We start from the raw sequence: 18,717 nt of genomic DNA on the forward strand, positions 1-18,717 counted from the left end.
CAACGTTACTGTAAATCAGGACACTTAAGACATTGACAACATTTACATGCATAAAATATTCAGTTTTTTGACATTATTCTGAAAAAGACCACATTCCTACTAAGCTGTTTGGACGGCTAATAAGACATTACTGTAAATATGTGAAATTAATGTTCCCGTTTACATGCCGCCATACTGGAACATGTCATTTATCATGTCAGAATATAGAAACGTGAAGCAGCTGGAGCCGTTTGTGTCATTTTGCTTCTTCTTTGAAGTTTTCCACCAGTGGCGGATGTGCTGTACAAACACAGCCTTCTTCTTTCATTCCCTCAGCCGCCGTCAGCATTGCGATAATTTTGCATTGCAATCCTGTTGATATCCACGTCTTTCATAATGTTTGAAAAAAGATGTGTCTCTACTTCTGACCAGAAATATAGGCTTTTCTTTTGGGCATGCATCTACTCCAGCCTTACAAACTGTTGGCTATTTGGTTTGTGTATAACACATTTATGTCAGTGCAAAGCCATAAAACCCCAACTCAGATGCATACTCCAAATGTGCTGTATTTATGTCCAGATAATGCTCCTAAAACTGTAATATTACTGGCATATGACACGTCTTGATTTTTACTACTAGCTACATTCAGAATATCCAAAAAGAATATGCTGTTTACACGAACCATGTCAAATTGAGAATATTGTTATATTCTGAATAATGGTCAAACATTAGTATGCATGTAAATGTGGTCAGTGTGCGGTTTCCTGTGTGACTTGAATTAAGAGTAACCATGTTCATACTGGAGGATGAATCTGCAGAGCTGTTGTTGTGTCTTTTGGGAGAAGGTGCACATTAGGTCTCAAGTCAAATCTCCTATCCATAAAGGGCAGACTTTAATCCAAGTCCAACTAAGGACACAAGCCTTTTCTTCAATATTTTAGGGGGCAAATATGCTAAAGACTCTCTCTTTACTGGCTGTAATTTCTCACAAGTCAAGACGCAAGGCTTTTGGGTCTCAAATTGACATTGGATCTTAATATTTGTTTATATTCAGTAGCTTAATTCATGGATAGATTACTGAGTGGCGGGCCAAAAGTGTCTTTCAGCTGCAAAATATTACCAGGAAGAGACTCAAAAGGTCAACAAAGAGATGCAAAGGAACTGCAGAGACACAAAATAACTACAAAAAGGGGAAAACAACCGCAGTGAGTCACAAATTAACTAAGGGTGAAAAACAACTGTAAAGACACACAAAACAATATACAAAGAGGACTAAAACAATTGCAGAAAGTCATGAAATAACTACAAAAAGGGGCAAAACATCTACAAAGAGATACAAAACAGCCAAAAAAGTAAACAAAAACAAATTAGGCAAAACCACCACAAAGTCTGTGGTCCTGTGCAGGAGAGATGGCGGGGCCTTTTGCATATCTGTGCTCAGGATCCCATTGTCTCATAATCTGCTTTATGCTGAGGCCTTTAAATGAATATACGCCTAATAATTAAATAATCATAGTGTAAGACTTGAAAAACTCTTTGGATTTAAGACTTCAAATCTCACGTAAATCACAGCAATCAAGTCCAAGTAAAATCTCAAGTCCTAATATGGCTGACTCCAGTCCCAGTGTCCTGTAGTCAAGCATTTTTTTTTGCTAAACTAAACGTGTATGTTTGTTTAAATATGATGCCTACAAGAGTCAGAGCAAGATTTACTCACTTGTTAGGGGTAAATATTTTTGCAGTGTGTTGCTTCTGTCCTGACTGTCTTCATGTTTTGATATTCAACCACACACTGTCAGAGCGGAAAGATGGAGAGGTGAAGCTGATGACAAACTGAGGGAGACAGACAGCCTGGCTGCCTGTCTTTGACTTTTCCAGGGTGGGCTGAAGACAGCCAGCGGGGATGCCATGCATGGTGCTGTGCCGAGAAAAGAAGCCTACGCAAGACATGGAGGAGGGAACAAGCACATACACACACAAGCACACACACTTTTTATATACAAGCATATCACGAAACGGGGGGGCATGAACCCAACATTTGCAAGTTTACACACGCACAAACTGACAAAAGACAAGTACGCAGACACACATGCACACAAGGATTTTATTGGACACCCAGCTACAAACCAAACACTTGTACAAACACACACACATACACATAACCTATGCAAATGAGCTCCAGAGGCTCCATGGCATGTGGCAGTTGCCCAGTTCTCCTGCCCACATCCTGTTTCCAGACCAAACCAGAGCTCGCCTCTTCACACAGGGCAGCAACATGGCCGCAGATGAAAAATGACGCTGATGAAAGAGAGTTTTTCAAATGTTTATCGTTTCTCTCTCTCATTAAAAAAATTAGATCACTCCCAGTTCCTTGTAATTCACGTGCGGGTCTCTGCATGTGTGTGTCAATGTTTTTGTGAATGCGGTTTAAAGGAATACCACACACAAAATGATCATTTTTACATCAGTTACTCATCACGTGTTACGTCTAATTCATGAGGCAAACTTTGTTTTTCTCGTACGCCTCCGCGGTTAACAAAGAATCCAAAAACTGAGTCTTGATTAAATTGAAGTCATAGGGGTCCACATTTAACAACAGCAAAACTATACCAAAACAGCTGTTTACTAACTCCTGCAGTATAATTTCAAGTCTCGTTTATCCAGTCATATGCTCAACTCACCTTCCAAACACATGCATTTTAAAGTCTGTCCACCTCAAAAATACGACCACATATGGTGTTTTTACAATCAGAAATTACGACCCATATTTACCTTTTTTTTGTGAGGTGCAACCTCTACTAGCTGTAGTAATTATTACAGGAGTATGGGAAAGGATTATTTTGCACAATAATTTAACACACTTCCACTTAGATTCCCTGGCAAGTGCACACATTTGACTACTGCTTGTGCATAAACTTAGTAGAGTTAAAGTGCATGCAGCTGGGTGCTCTACTTGTGTATGAGACCACACAAGTCATATGTTCATACTTGTGAACAGAAAACACAGGTGCGTTTTCTAGATGAATGCACCTGCTGGTGGCTGACAGAATGGCCTGTATGACTGTTTAACTGTGTAAACTGTTTTTAACACAGTTGTTACATCAAGTGGTTGCAGTTGCAACAAAACAACGTAGTTAGGTTTGGAAAAAATATCACGGTTTGGCTTAAAATAAGTGTCTTTTAGTGAGGTAAAATAACATATCTCCAGGACATACGTCATGTGAAAACACTCACATGACATACCTTAGGTGAAATACACTGATAATTACATTTCGTTGTTAAAACAATGATACACTGACTTTTGGTTTCACAAAGGACACAAACACCGATCTACTGTATGAAAGTCCAGGGATTGTTTTGTTTGACCCATCCACCTTCCCTCTCTCCCACTCTTCATTAACTTTTTTGCTCTTTACGCTACATTGTCTGACTTTCTCCTTTACTCCAGAAGAAGTTACATCTGTTAGAAAAGGTCACCACCTACCAAAATAACATAAATCTAGATTGTAATCTCTGCTGCTTAAAACATGGGTGGTCTTTTATTTGGAGGAGGACAATCCCTAAAGTGCATTTGGGAAATACTGAGCATAAAACTGGATAAACGAGACTTGGATTACACTGTGCGAGTTGTGTGGAAGTTTGTAAACGAATATTTTGACGTAGTTTTGCTGCTTTTAAACTTGGCCCAGATTACATTCAGTCTATGAAGAATATGCTGTTTTTGGATTTTTTGTTCATTGTAGAGACATGCAAGAAAAACTACGCTTTTTCATGGCTTTAAGGTAACTCAAGGTGAGTCATTGATATACAAATGGGCATTTTGTGGGTGAAGTAATCTTTTAAATATATTTCTAGAATTTTTATTGCTCCCCTATCCAGCAGAGGGGAGAGTACTTTAGTTTGTTGCTAAAGGGCAGTTAAAGCACAGCAGATCAGATCTCAAACTCTCAAACTCAGATCATGTAGCTGAAGGCAGTCACTGCCGCTGTTGTTTACAGTAGGTCCAGTTTTTACAGTGCTGCACCTTTTTGTTGCATCACTTAAAACCGTTCAGACTCCCTCTCTCACTACACAGCAAGACGTAGTGAGAGAAAGTTACACAAATACAAGCACACACACACACACACACATGCTAGACGACTCTTTTGAGCGAAAATAGACACATATGTTCCCTAAAGCTGGGCGACTTTTTGCTGTAAGCCGTTAAAGAGAGGGATTGTGTGTGATGCATGCTGCCTGCAGGGCTCTCTCTGTAAGAGTTCTCACTATCTTCTTTCTCATACTTCTCAACCATCGAGGCCATCTGCAGCTCTGCTTTTAACAAACTGCACAGCCACATGTGTATTCATTTTGAATACACCCACTTCACTCTGTCTAATGCAACGGATTACACACCTTATTTATATTTTATGAGACCATTTGCTGATTCATTCAATCAGCTTTTTCCCACATCACAGACATTTTGATTTGTCATAGCAGGAGAAGCACAGGTGTAACTAATAACATCAACAATGCCTCAGTTAGATTTTAATGTGTCGGTGAGCCAGCATGTCAAATACCACGGCCCTGGGTATTGTATGTTATTAATTACACCAGTGCTTTGCCTGCTCCAACACAAAAAAAGAGCTGCATGATGACATAAAGATATAAAATTTAACAGGAAACAGAAAGAAACACATATCCCAAAGGCGTAACTACCCTTCATCCAGTACAGTAAATCTATATGTGATAGCTATATCCAACAACAAATGTCAAAGGGAGAAGAAGAAAGATGAAGAAGCCGCAGGTAAGACGAAGAAAATGAAGCTGTAGGAGTCACAGAGGAGAGAGTCCAACGACATTCGAGCATGGGATGAGGAGAGCCAGGCTGGAAAAGACGCACACATATGTGGGCTGTATGGGTCTTCCAAGCCGCCCTGCCTGTGTGAGGGGCTCAGAGGGAAAATCCCTGGGGACTAACTGAACTCTTCAAACCTCTGCCGCCACATCTGGATGACACACCACCGCCCTGCATCAAAGGACGGGACGCAGCGGCGGCCAGACAGGTGGCAGGGCAGGGACACACACATACAGTGTATATCGTCAAATAGGATGTTAAACACATGCACAGATGTAAACATGTGCATGTACACACATATTTACATGCATTAATTACCAGATTTTTTTGCCATGGGATTGAGATGGCTTCAGGGATTGCAATGATGATCAGTCTGCCACTTTCATCCAATCTGAAATGACTTTTTGATTGATATCCATGAAATTTTCTAAGGACGTTTATGATCCCCAGAGGACGAAGTTCACAGACATTAATGACTCTCCTAACAGCTACCAAGACGTTGACATTTTTGCATTTGGATGGAGCAGCTGTTGCACGGTTTGCCATGAAATGTAATTTGGTTCAGATATTCAATTTCCCCAGAGGATAAATTGTACTTTGGTGATCCCTTAAAGGAACAGCTCAACCCAAAACTTCCTCTCACCTGCAGTGCTGCTTATCAGTCTATGTTATTTTGGTGTGAGTTGTTGAGTGTTGGATATGTCGGCTGTAGAGATGTCTGCCTTCTGTCAAATATCATCAATCTAGATGGCTTTCAACTTGTGCTCAAAGCACCAAAAGAAGAAAGAAGGAGAAAATTTAAAAGCAATGTGTCTTTTCAGAAATCATAATCTGGTTAGTTGAGATAATCCATGGAGTTTATTGTGAGTAGTTTCATGTAGGAACTACTTTCTTTCTTTCTACTGAACTACACCCGCCAGACGTATCAATGTGCAGAAATAAACACGCATTAACTGCTAGCTCAACTAGCACCGCCAATGTAGCTTGCATTACAGCTCAGCCGAGGAGGACCACATTAATATTTACATCTTGCCCTATCACGAACATGAGCCTCTTGTCTGTGAGTAGATGCACACTTCCTCCTGTGCAGTGATAGGATTGGATATTTTATAGTTTTACGCAGGTATTTATAAAGTAGACATTAAATATTGTGACAGGAAAACATCAGCATGTTAATGTTGTCATTGTAGCATGTTAAAATGCTGATGTTAGCATTTGATTCAAAATGCTTCAATGGCAGGATTTACACTGCATGGTTCAAGTGACCCAAATCAGATTTTTTCCTCTCATGTGGCACAGATTGGTTACGTATCATGAGCCTGGAAGCAAGAAAAAAAATCACACGAAATTGGATATACTCAGTTTGATTTCAGGCCTCATTCATATGTGGAAAAAAACAGATATGATTCAGACATCTGCAAATCAGTCTGTAGTCCAAGCAGACAGATCGGATACTCCCTGGCATTGCATCGTATGTGACTGAAAATGCAACAATGATCACCCAACTACACAGTGTCTACACACATTATCCAGTGAACTGATATATTTGCCACTGATTTCTTTTAAAAAACAAACCAGAACTTTTGCTCAAGGCCTCCAACATATTCTCTGCACATCTTGTTGGATTAAAAGTTAGTAAAGTTAGTTAACCCTTTGAAACCTGAGCAAATTGACTAGACTTCTTTCAAAAACATGGGAAGAAAGAATTAATCAACAAAAGAAGAAATGACCAAATAATTAGTCAAAAGAAAATCACCTGAAAAATAGTTTTTAAAAAAATGTTATTAAAAAAAAAAGGCAAGATTTGGAAAAACATCTTAAAATGAATTCTGTAACATAATTTTAAATATGTAATTATGGTAGTTACAAACATATATTTTTTCCTAGCATTTTTCCTTTTTTTCCTAGACATTTTATATTTTAATATTTAGTAATTACTTATTAATGGAAGATTTCTCACCAAGTTGTTCATTTCCTTGTTCATCACATTTTTTTGAGAGAGAAATCACACCAATTTGCTCAAGATTTAAAGGTTTAAATACTTGTAAAAGGCTCTCCAGGTTACAAAGTGTTAATTAAAAAACACAGACTGAAACTGAATCATATTAAAGTAAAATCTGTCCTTTAAAATGTTACTGTATGATTCAGCTTGTACTGGGACGGCATTCGTAAAATGTCCTGTAACCCTCGTTTATTTCCAATTTATCACCTCAACATGTGGACATTGCACAGGCTGAACTAATCACTGTGCTGCTCCACAGGAAGCTCCCTGAAGCACATGCTGGACTGGGCACCCAGTTGGGCGCTCTGAGCAGAGTGCTCCCCATACGCTCTCAGGCTGTCTCCCCGCCCCGCGCTGCTCCTCTGCCTGCCGCTGGTGATGGATGACCCGTGAGGGATGATGAATCGACTCCTGTCAGGTCCTCAGCACATCCTCATCTGGGATTCAGCTATAAAGAGAGGGGAGCATCGCCGTCCATCGCCCTACATTGTACTTTAACCCTCTGAAACCTGGATCGACATCACTTTTCTTGTGCTGCTCTCAGATGCCTTTCACAAGTATTTTAACCTTTGAAACATGAGCACATTGTTTTTTTTCTTTCAAAAACATTGGAAAAAGCAAGTTGAATGTCCCACAAATTGCAAATAAATCGTAGATTTATAAATTTATTAAAAGTAAGCCAGGGAAAATATCCAGAAAACTGTATTTATAGTTTTTGGGATTATACTGTACTGTATATGCAAAATTATGTTACAAAATGATTACTATTATTTAGGCAATTTTTAACCTAGTCATTGCCTTGTTTGTTTATTTTTTAACTTTCATTTTTCTTTTCTTTTTCTGTCATTTTGTGCTAATTTTCAGGTGATTTTCCTGCACTTTTGTTATGTAAAGGTTGGTGTGAACATCGTAATTTCGTCCTCTGCTACTTTCATGTTTTTATTGGGGTAGAGAAATGCGCATGTTTTAAATATTAAGTGTTACCTCAACACCCCCTGAAATCTATGCCAATGTTACATTGTGACCCTGAATAAAAACATTTTCAGTTATGTCAAGGTAGAGTTAACACTTTCATATGTTGTATTATATATAAAATAAGTCTTCTTTCAGTCCACAACTGGCACAAATCCTGTTCACACAGCAGCTCAGCTCTGGTTTTAACCGCTTGAACTTCACACTCTTTGCTTTCCTCACTCATTTCATCACATTTTCTTCATTTCCTGTGTGCAGCAAGCAGATGGAGTCGAGTTTGGGTTAAGGCCTGAGTGTTATCTGTGCTGAGTGAGAGGCGGTCCTCCTCATAGCTTCAAAGCCAGCAGATTTTGAGCCGCTTCAAGCCAAAGGAGCCTCTCTGCTATCCTGAATACAGTTTCTCATCGAGGTGGTCACTTGGCTTTAGAGTCCACAGCACAGATGTTTTGTGTTTTGTGAGGAGGGATCAGGGTAACGCCCTGCGTTGATATCGTGTGAGCAGCGAGATTGATAAGCTGTGGGTCACCTCTGAGATATCCACCCAGAGAGAGACATGTGTGTAAGAAAGCCACATTTCACACAAATCTCAGCGCGAGTGCAAACAGAAGCAGACGGAAACCATTCCCTCTCATGCGTGCGCCGGTCCAGATTACTTCCTGTAGGTTCACTAGAATTTCAATCACGCCCCTCCTCCTTCCCCCCTCACTCTCGTGCATCTGGCAAACGCCAGTCGATATTTATATTCATAACAAACAATGAATTCACATAGAAAAGAAAGAATGATAGACAATAACTCAGGCAGTTTGGCTCAGGAGGCAGATCCCACGCTGTAACAATTGTGCTCTGATGGGGTGCAGCCGTCAGATATTGGACTTCCCTCGTAAACCTCCACCAACAGGCTGGATGCCCAACCCTCTGCATCATCCTACAGCAGCACGGCCAATTACAAACCAGATGTGGTGAAAGCTCGGGGATCAGGCCTCCCTGATTGAAGCAGATCAAGATCTCACGTTTGATTCTGGCTCTGACTTGAGTTCAGCTGAGGCCCGCAGAGGAGACAAGTCATCCTGTCCGCAGGTTGTTCATGTCAGGTCAACTTAATCTTATTTACATCACAGTTCGCTGTAAGTGACTTTAAATCTGTATAATATACAACACCCTCTGCACACAAGGAAAAACTGCCCCGCAAACACATTTACAGAAAAAATGGAAGAAACCTCGGGAAGAGCAGCTGAGGACACGTGCAACAGATGTCATGTGTACAGCACAACACACACAATCCATATGACAATGTAAACATATAACACTACATGTGCATGTTTGGAGGGGTGCCTATATCATCACAGTTTGATGTGTAGGGTAGTTTGACGTCATTAAACAAAGTGACACATTAGGAGTGAGAATGTGTTGTACTACCCCAGCTCTGTCTGATGGTTACAAAATCTGACAACATCACTATGACAACAAGACTCCAAAAAAGCCACTGCTACCAAACAAGAAATTGTTTCTATAAAACTCTGTAAAATCACAAATTGGCCTTTCTACACTTTGGTTTTTGCACGGATTAAACAACCAAGATATACTGTAACGTGTTATTGAGTGGTGACATTAGCATAAAAAAATACTATGCCTCTCCATTCCCTTACCATTGTATGTATTTTCAAACTGTATGACTGATAAGTGTTTAGTGTTTTACACATTTCTTTCAAACGATGTAACATTATCCACATGACAAGTAATCTGTTTGCTGTGAGAAGCAACAGCCTGCTGTATCACACGATCAGACATGGAGCTCTAAATTTGAGAACACACGCGAAGCTGATCCTCGCCTTGATTCCTGTTTCTCCCTCGCCACCTGAACAACTTCAACCTGGCTGGCAATCAGTCAGCAATCAGGCCAATCAGGCCGGCAAACAACCAAAACAAACAGCAGGAGGGTGAGCGATGGTCGGACAATGCTCCTGTAGGCCCAACGTGACCTCTGGACGAGGCGGCCTCATGACTGATTGGTGTTTAAGCTCAATCACAGTCAGCACACTTCCTACTCCTGTGGGCCAGCTAAATGGCTCTATTCTCTCTGTCAACCCCCCAGCTCTCTCTGTCTTTTAGCTCCCTGCTCTCTCCCCCTCCAGGGTCTCTAACACCCCCTAGTCAGTCTGTCTGTCTGGGCCAGAGGGAGGCACCGTGGGAGTTTAATTGCCTCGTATTTCCATGAAGCCAAGTTCATTACATTAACAGCTCCGGCCCACGCTGCATACTTCTAACCTGCTGCAATTTGTTTTTGTATTTATTAGGCTGGCAGAGAGGCAGCTTCCCGCTCAGCTGGGGGAGAGAGGGAGAGGGAGCGGCTGGGTGAGGGAGAAGGTCAGAGGGAGCTCGGCAGGCACAGGCATCCATTGTGATGCACCAGCTGGGCGGATAAAAACATGACAGGGAGGTACAGGCGAGGAACGCAAGGCCTACTCGGTCTAGGAGAAATCAGGGTCGCTACGGTGGGGATGCAAAGACGTGAGACAGTGAAGGAACGACGAGGGGAAGGTCAGACACAGTGTTAACTCGAAGTGTAAACATCTGTCTGAGGGATGGAGAAAACTTTTAGAATATATTGTCACCAATATGAAGAGGTAAACACAGAGGACAAAACCGTGATAAAGAAACATCTTAGGCCACTGAAATTTTATCAGTCACAAAATATTTTCACTATTTGGTGTCTTTGCATATCTTATGTTGCCTGGCTGACACAGAATTTAAGCTGGGTTTGCACGCAGTGATGAACTCACAGAAAGTCATCACCCCACTCTGCAGTTCCCCTCAGGGCTTCTAAGCAGCTAATTCTTTTGGTTTGACAGGATTGCAACTTTACTGTTTTGGTTCACTCTCATAATCTCATCAACGCTGTTTTCAGCAGCAGTAAGCCACAATTTTCAATAAAAAAGCTCAATGTACAACCTGTACAGCACCAAACATCAGACATATACAGTTTGTGGAGCATTTAGGATCTAAAGAGCTAGATATTTCCCTCTGGAGTTGGTGGAGACCAAAGACAGAGTTAAAAGGGAGTGGACTTAGACTTAGATTTGTCAGCTGACCAAAAACACAACTCCAGATGAATGCCAGTGTTGATCCGAATCTGCTGTTTGCTAACACATTTACCGTAACAACTTTATAAGGTGATAATATGCCGGTGTTGTGTTTACAGCTTGTGCAGCTGCCCTCAAATGACCAATAAAAAAACAACTACTGCTGCTTTGATTTACTGGATATAAATTTATTGGGTATTTAAAAATGAACACATGTGCCTCCTCTGCAAGCTGCTCTTGTCTACCTGCTACTATATAACAAACCGTAGCAGAAAGCACACGGTCCTTAAAGTACTGCAATGCAAAAAATGCATTTACAAATGGGCCTTACTGTATATGCTACCTACACATAATTGGATAGATAGATGGATAGACATTTACTGAAGGAGAGTAGCTAAAGGATTACTTCTCCCACAAAAAAAACCTCTATATGATAAATTATTCATGCCATGTTACCTTAAAATTATGAAGAAAACTTTTTCTTGCATGCCTCCGTGGTGAACGAGAAAATCCAAAAACAGCAAACATTGTCATTTTTTTGAAGTAAACTGGGACGATGTTTGACTGCAGCAACAAAATCTGTTTACAGACTCTCACACATCTTGTGCAGGATTATCCAAGTCTCATTTATCCAGTCGCACGCTCAGGACTCCCCAAACACATGCATGTCTTTCAGCGCTCCTGACTGAGACTCAAGTGAAAGCCATACAGTCTATGGTAAAAACATAGATAAGTTTCACTTTCATTCCCATTAGACATACTAAATGTTCTCACAGGACAGATTACACTAGTATATAAAAGAGTACAGATTAGCACAACCTTAAACATTTATAGAGGTAAAATGCAATGTACACATTAGTGCAACAGTGCTTAGCCTTAAACATTATATATAATTGACAGGGCATATTTTACTGCATATTAAGTACTTTTATCTCCGATAGATTAATCAGTATATTTTGCTGATAATACTTTTAATTGAATAAGGTTTTAAATGCAGGACTTTTACTTGTAGTGGAGTACTTTCACGGTGTTGTATTAGTACTACTTACATAAAAGATCTGTATACTTCTTCCACCATTGCCTAAAACTAGATTCTGACCCAGTTCCCCGTGACAAGAGAGAGCTGCAAATTAGCTGGCATTGCAGGACCCCCTTTAATTCATATTAAATCCAGTGGTGTACACAAAACGGCATTTAATCAAACTACCAAAGACCAGCTGACATGCAGTGACCCCTAATGGGAACAGTCACTTTGCAAGGTTGGTAATCCAGCTGTAATGTGAAGACAGAAAGAGAGACAGGAGAGCATTAGACAAGATCCTCTCGTGCTGCTTACATTCCCAGAATTATGAAGAAAGTGATTGCAAAATACATGAAAACACACACCCATGTCTCCATTCATGATTTTCTCTCTGTTCCACCCACTAAATGTACAGTTCACAAAGTTCATTCACTTTTTCCTCTTTCACAAGCCTGGAGTTCCATATTTGCCACACATGTTGCAGTGATATGCTCGTAGAGCATTGAGGAAGTGCGAAGATTCAAAAATAAGCTTCTAAGAATTTTGTATTGCAAAAGTCTGAATCTGCCACAATTCCCTCGACGCAGTAATTTAGAGACAATATGTACCCTTTTACTCTTGAGCAACGACTGTGATGATACTTTCTGAAAACCACAAACTAATCTAAAGCAGGAACACTGAATGGATCCATTCAAACTCGCCCAAGAACCACATAGAAAAGGAGAAACAGGGTAAAATACACAAGGATATACTATAAGACGCAGGAGAAAGTTAACCGTAAGACAATGGAGAGGAGAAAGAGAGATGGGCTGAATCCACTGGCCAGCATGAGTGAGCGTCTCTGAAAGTGGATATGAAGGCGGATGAGCCACGCCAACCTCCTCTGACCGCATTAACAAAACCTAATGGAACGGCTGGCTCCAAGAGGCCTCGTCATCCATTATCTGACTGTTGCCCCGCGCAACCAAATCGGCTCTCGGTCTCAGTGGCTGCAGCTCGGCTGTCATACACTCTGCTCTCCCTTTTTCTTTGTCTTATTTCCACTGACCCTAATGAAAATGATTGGTAAATCAATTGCCTGGTACGTAAAGAAGCCAGGGCAATATTGCCTCCACCAGGCCTGTGGTCACAAATCAATTGTAAATCAGCAGCAGAGGAGAAGGGAAAAGATGGCCGTATTTTTGAGGCATCCATCATCTCAGATCCATCAGCACCAGGTCATGCTCAGAGCTCACACCTTCAGACTGACTCTTACAGTTTCAGTGTGATTTAAATACTTACTAATACGTTTTCTTTTTTTGTTTAATTTTGCAGCAATTTACAATCAACTGTCTGACTATGTGTCTAATATAAATCATCATATTGATCCTGAAGTGGTCCTCATTCAATAATACATTTACTAAAAAATTGTAGACTCAAAGAAAATTATTTGTTCCGTTCTCAGGTTTACATATTTCAATTACATATACATTTTTTATAACACTGAGTCAAGGAGTTCTAGCATAAACATTAACACAAATTTAAAATATGTTGAATTTACTTAAAATATTTATTTAAAATACATATAATTTATTGACAGTAATTACATAAACTTTATTAAAGTAAATTAGGTAAGCTATTGAGTTACTGTTAGTTATTCATCCCAGTATAATTTGATTTAGTTAAAGAAATGTTTTATTTTTTGTTTTTTGTTAATCCTGGAAATACTTGACTCAATTGGGTGTCAGTGTTATATGTACTTAAAATTCATAACCCTGACTAAATCGTAAAAAACATTTTTTGAGTGTCCTACTGTTGAATTTTTCACTTGAGTTTTTGTATTTTACTCTAGCATTTACATTTAATTTAACAAAGAAAATATTACCCCACTACGTTTTATTTGAAAGCTGTTATTAGTTATATATTATGAAGACCTTATAAATGTGACATATCACTTAACACAAAACTACGCAGTTATAAATATAGTAAGTTAAATTAGCTTGACCAGCAATGACCGTTGCAGCTTACTCTGTGTAAAGGGTCAACGGTGACAGCTGGTCTCAGAAAGGCATCCTCAAGTTTTGTTTTTTAAGAAAAAATAAAATCATACGTATTTTGAAGGAAACTAAAGGGGTCCCAGCTGAAACAAACTAAAGATGGAGAAGTCACTGGACCAGCCACTCAGTGAGTTGTCGCACCCAGTTCATCCACCTAAACTGCCTAAAATGAAACTAACATGAACAAAAGAAATTCAGATAACTAAACTACCAATAATCTCAAAAACAAACTAAATTAATAAAACCTAAGAGATGTATTATTATTATAATTACTGTTATTACTTGTATTATTATTATTATGATATTACTATTATTACACTCTATTTCTATTTTACTATTATTGAGTATTTACTGGGGCTGAATGTGACTAATGTCACTGTGGAGTTCTCTAAGATTTTTGCGATGTTTAGAGAAAAACATTACAGGATTTTATTTTGAAATAGCAATGCACATGATATAATGGGGCCAGGATCCAGAGGTGTGGATTTGAGTCACATGATTTGAACTCACGTCAGATTGGAGCCAACAAACGTTAACTCTATTCATCTCCAGCAAGTCTGGACTTAATTCCCCGGATCCACTTTGTCTGAAGCAGTTTAATAGCAGTTATGTTACAGAAGAGATCCATGAAGAACTTATGTTACTGAGCGTCATTTAGAAAAAAATGATACCAAAGTTAATTTTATTCTCCTAAATAATGGCAGTGAATAACGACGAAGAAATTGCACTATGCAGCGTGTGTGGATCTAAAAATTCCAGATGGAGATGCAAAAACTGCCAACAAACTTTAACAAATAAATATAAAATATAAAAGGGGTTTCTGAACGTCTGACTCTGTATATCTGATTCTGAATGTCAATAAAAAATAAATTAAAAAAATATATATATATATAAAAGGTATTTTTGTTTAAAAAGGAGTTATGACTTGTTTAGAACTTAAAACTCAAACTTTAGGATTTGGGACTTGCAGAACAACGACTTGGCCTCACCTCTGCCAGGATTCAATGACGGTGTAATTAAGTGCCTGGTAGCATTAAGTTACTCTTTGAAAATGTTCAGCCACTCAGTCATATCATGGACGCCTTCACTCATTCGCAGATCTTTCCATCAAGCAGGATCTTGTTGTTTTCAGGTCTCTGCTCATTAACAAGAGGATTACAGCGTGAGGTGTTTTTAAGGAGTGAGTGACTCAGAAGACCTGCTCCATAGGTCTCGGGTAGAAAGACCACCATTGTGTGCTGATAGTGGCGTCTGTGTGGAGACTTCATGCCAGAAATCACTCCCTCTTACAGTACATCTTTGGTATTCTGTGATTCTGACCTTGTCGTCGAGCGGTTTAAACACTTGAGTGTGGCCAGTGTTTGAGCAACCTTCCAGTGTGGTGAGAAAATGACAGCATCCTCTGAGAATGGGACGGGCAATAAACTGAGGGGGGGTGGGTACTTACATAGGCATGCTATACAGAAATTGCTTACTTACTGCTAGGTAGCTAATCTCTCGTTAATCCACGGTACTTACCCACACACACACACACACACACACACACACACTGACTGCACCTTTTGTGTGGTCGCACAGAGAAAGTGTTTTTCTGTGGCCGGGGGTCGGGAGCAAAGGCTGGTCTGATTCAGGACATTCCCAGGAGCACTGAGTAGAAATGAGGACACTGAACAGCTCATGCATTGTGAGTGTGTGTGTGTGTGTGTGTGTTTGTGTGTGTCTTCACTGTAGTGTGCACAGAGTCATGTCTGGAAAAAATGTTTTTGTTTTTGGATGAGGCGACATCAAGTGAAAAATGTGACCTTGTGCATTTTTACTGAGCCACTGTGTCAGACGATCCTCCGATAATAAGGATGTTATTAATTAGGAGGAATTACATTCATGTGACTCACGCCATCATCCACACAAGAACATTATTCTCCTCAGTTATTCTTTTCAGCTGCTGTCTTTATGTTGAACCGCGTGTTTTCTTTCGCCCAGACGGCGTGTCATGTGAGCGGATCTCCAAACGATAATTTCGCAGTAATGTGAAATCATTACAATGAGTTTCAACGTCAACGCCAAATTGGTTTTGTGCTTTGTTTGTTGCTTGCCCTCTCTCACCAGCCCGGGCATGGATTACTCATACAAGAGGAAATAATGACGCCAAGGTCCATTAAGTGGGATGGCAGGACATCATATCAGCATTAATCTGCCACTTAGCAGAGCAGCCTCAGGAGGGGGAGACAAGGAGAGGAGAGAGATCGAGAATATGATTTTCAGCTCCTCCCAACTGGACTCAGGCTTTTAATTTTTATTACTGTTTTTATGATATAAAACTTTAGCCCAAAGGTCTGCTGGAAACAAATTGATTTTGGTGACCCCAAATTTTCTTTGATATAACCCTGTTATGTTTCTCTTAAAGTCACAGTGGAATAATTTAATTTAATTGGATGAGTTTATCTATATGCCGAGATGAGTCATCAAAAATATTTGACCATTGCAGCAGGAGAAAGAATTGTTTTTTTAAAACACCACATAAATTCTCATGGATGTTTTTGCTTTTCTTTTTTTTTTTTTTTTACACATACTGACTCATGCCAAAAGATGGCAAAACATTTAAAACAGAGACAGGGATGGGAACGTTTTTAACCCCTTTGAGACCTGGGTGAATTGGCTCGATTTCTTTCAAAAACATGTGAAGAAGGAAATGAGAGAAGAGAAGAAATGATGCAAAAAGTAGCAAGAAATGAGTAAAAAAAAAAAAATAAGATAAACAGAAAGAAAATAACCAGAAAATTAGAAAGAATGAAAGAAAGAAAGAAGAGTAAGACTTTAAGAAAATTTAAATATGCTATTGTGGTAATCATAAATGTATTTTTTTTTCCTAGCTTTTTTATTTTTTTTCCCAGGGAGACATTTTTCTTTAGCTTTTTAAAACGATTTTCTAAATGGAATAATTTGTGTAACATTTCTTGTCAGGAAGCTCAATGTCTTTTTTCCCATGTTTCTGAGAGAAACTGCACCAATTTGCTCAGGGTTCAAAGATTTAAATACTTGTAGAAAGCAACTAAAAGCATCACTACAGATGTGATGTTGTTCCAGGTTTCAAAGGGTTAAAGTGCCATCTGGTTTCTTGTTTCAGATGTTTTTTGTCCTCTGTATGACGTCCTTAAACAAAAATATTTAACAAAATGCATTTTGTGCCTCTGTGTCTTTCACACCATCTTCTGGCAGGTTCAACAGATTGTGCTGTCATATCCAGTTCAAAAATAACAGACAGGTTAATGTCTTGGTTTTAACCCTTTTGTCCTCATGGCTATAACGAACATGTGGAGAAGTGAGGTCCTGTCCTTGATTTTGGCAGGCTAATGTGAGGGTCTTAACAACTTGTTACTACATGTTACTTGTGATTTAATAGAAATTAGGGGCCAAAATAGTCCTCAAGCATAATGATCTACATATATCTTAGAATTTAGGCGTCTGCTCGAATGTAAGATCCTGAGGTGGACAACAGCAGCTCAGCCGAACCATTTTCCTCGGTGTGGTCACTAATGCCATATGTGATAGAGTTTGAGTTGTGATTATGGTTAGATATATACTTTGTTTTAATGGAACAAATTTATTCAGAGTACATTTTTTGCAGCATAAACATAAGAAAATGCCTAATTTAGGATAAAACAACCAACAGCAAAGTGTAAGCCCATTAGTTAGTATTTATCATGTATCAGTATCTATTTATATCACAGTGGTGATGATTTACAGTACAACAACACAACCACCAGTATGATGTTGATGAAGGTTCTCAGTCATCCAGCTAATCATATCCATAAGTGCTGTTTTGTTGGCAAGTGGACTAGTTTCCATATAATATTGCTTTTATACAACAATTCAACAAGCATAATTTATTAGTTAATAGCAATACACAGAGATTGATTGTTCATTTAATTATTTTTTTGGCTCTGCAATTATAAATTGTTCCACAACTGCTAAAAGTAACAACTTTTGCCTAGAAACACATAAACATTTTCTTGAAAACTGTCTTGCCACTTCGTGTTAGCTAGGTCTATATTTTACGGCAGACCAATTGCAAGTTTATTTTGACAAAGTTTTGGTAAGTCTGGGGTGAGTAGGAAGAAACCTTACCGGCTCAGAGCTGCAGTCTCTGCCAGGCAAGCAACACTGAAACATCCTGCGCCGGGTTTAAAAGTCTCCAGGCCACATCTTGGTAACATAGTGGTCCATAGTCTTGAAGCACCGTGCGGGAATTAGCCAGCTAGCTTTACTGAGGCAGCTAAGCTAAAAACAACAGCACGGCTAACGGCTCCACACCTCCACAGAAAAAGTCCTCACTGCGGCTTGTTGAAGATATCCGCTGCCACCGATATAACCGAGCGTCCTGGGTTCACCTAACTGGACAACTAATAAAACAATAAACAGCAACTGCTGCCATTTTACTGTCTTTAACCAAAAACCCCGGCACATGCACGAGCCCGAAAAAGCGTGGAAGTTCCCCCCATTAGTTTTTTCCTGCCTTACGGCAAACCCAGAGGGACACACAACCGGCCTCCGGGGCGGTGTGGTACACTAAAGATTTCTATCTATCTATCTATCTATCTATCTATCTATCTATCTATCTATCTATCTATCTATCTATCTATCTATCTATCTATCTATCTAGCCATCTATATTACATTTACATAGACTGAAGACTTTATATACAGTCTAAGGTTACAATCTAATTGGGCAAATACGTTTTTTTGTAATTATAAAAAGCTATTGCTTTTTATTATATGTAAGAGCAAGAAAGG

General features: G+C 39.4%; 1 protein-coding gene across 1 annotated transcript in view; it reads right to left on the reverse strand.

Annotated features, from left to right (window-relative positions):
* LOC121941240 (uncharacterized) overlaps positions 1 to 18,433 on the reverse strand; it is a 39,407-nt gene extending 20,974 nt beyond the window's left edge. Inside the window, exon 1 of the mRNA XM_088077760.1 lies at positions 18,053 to 18,433. Coding sequence (XP_087933886.1) covers positions 18,053 to 18,141 — 89 coding nt within the window. The 5' untranslated portion in view covers positions 18,142 to 18,433. The remainder of the gene's footprint in view (positions 1 to 18,052) is intronic.
* Positions 18,434 to 18,717: the final 284 nt, after the last annotated feature.

The sequence above is a fragment of the Plectropomus leopardus genome, chromosome 5 (assembly GCF_026936395.1).
Source record: "Plectropomus leopardus strain MGB_pleo_1.0 chromosome 5, ASM2693639v1, whole genome shotgun sequence".
NCBI lineage: Eukaryota > Metazoa > Chordata > Actinopteri > Perciformes > Serranidae > Plectropomus > Plectropomus leopardus.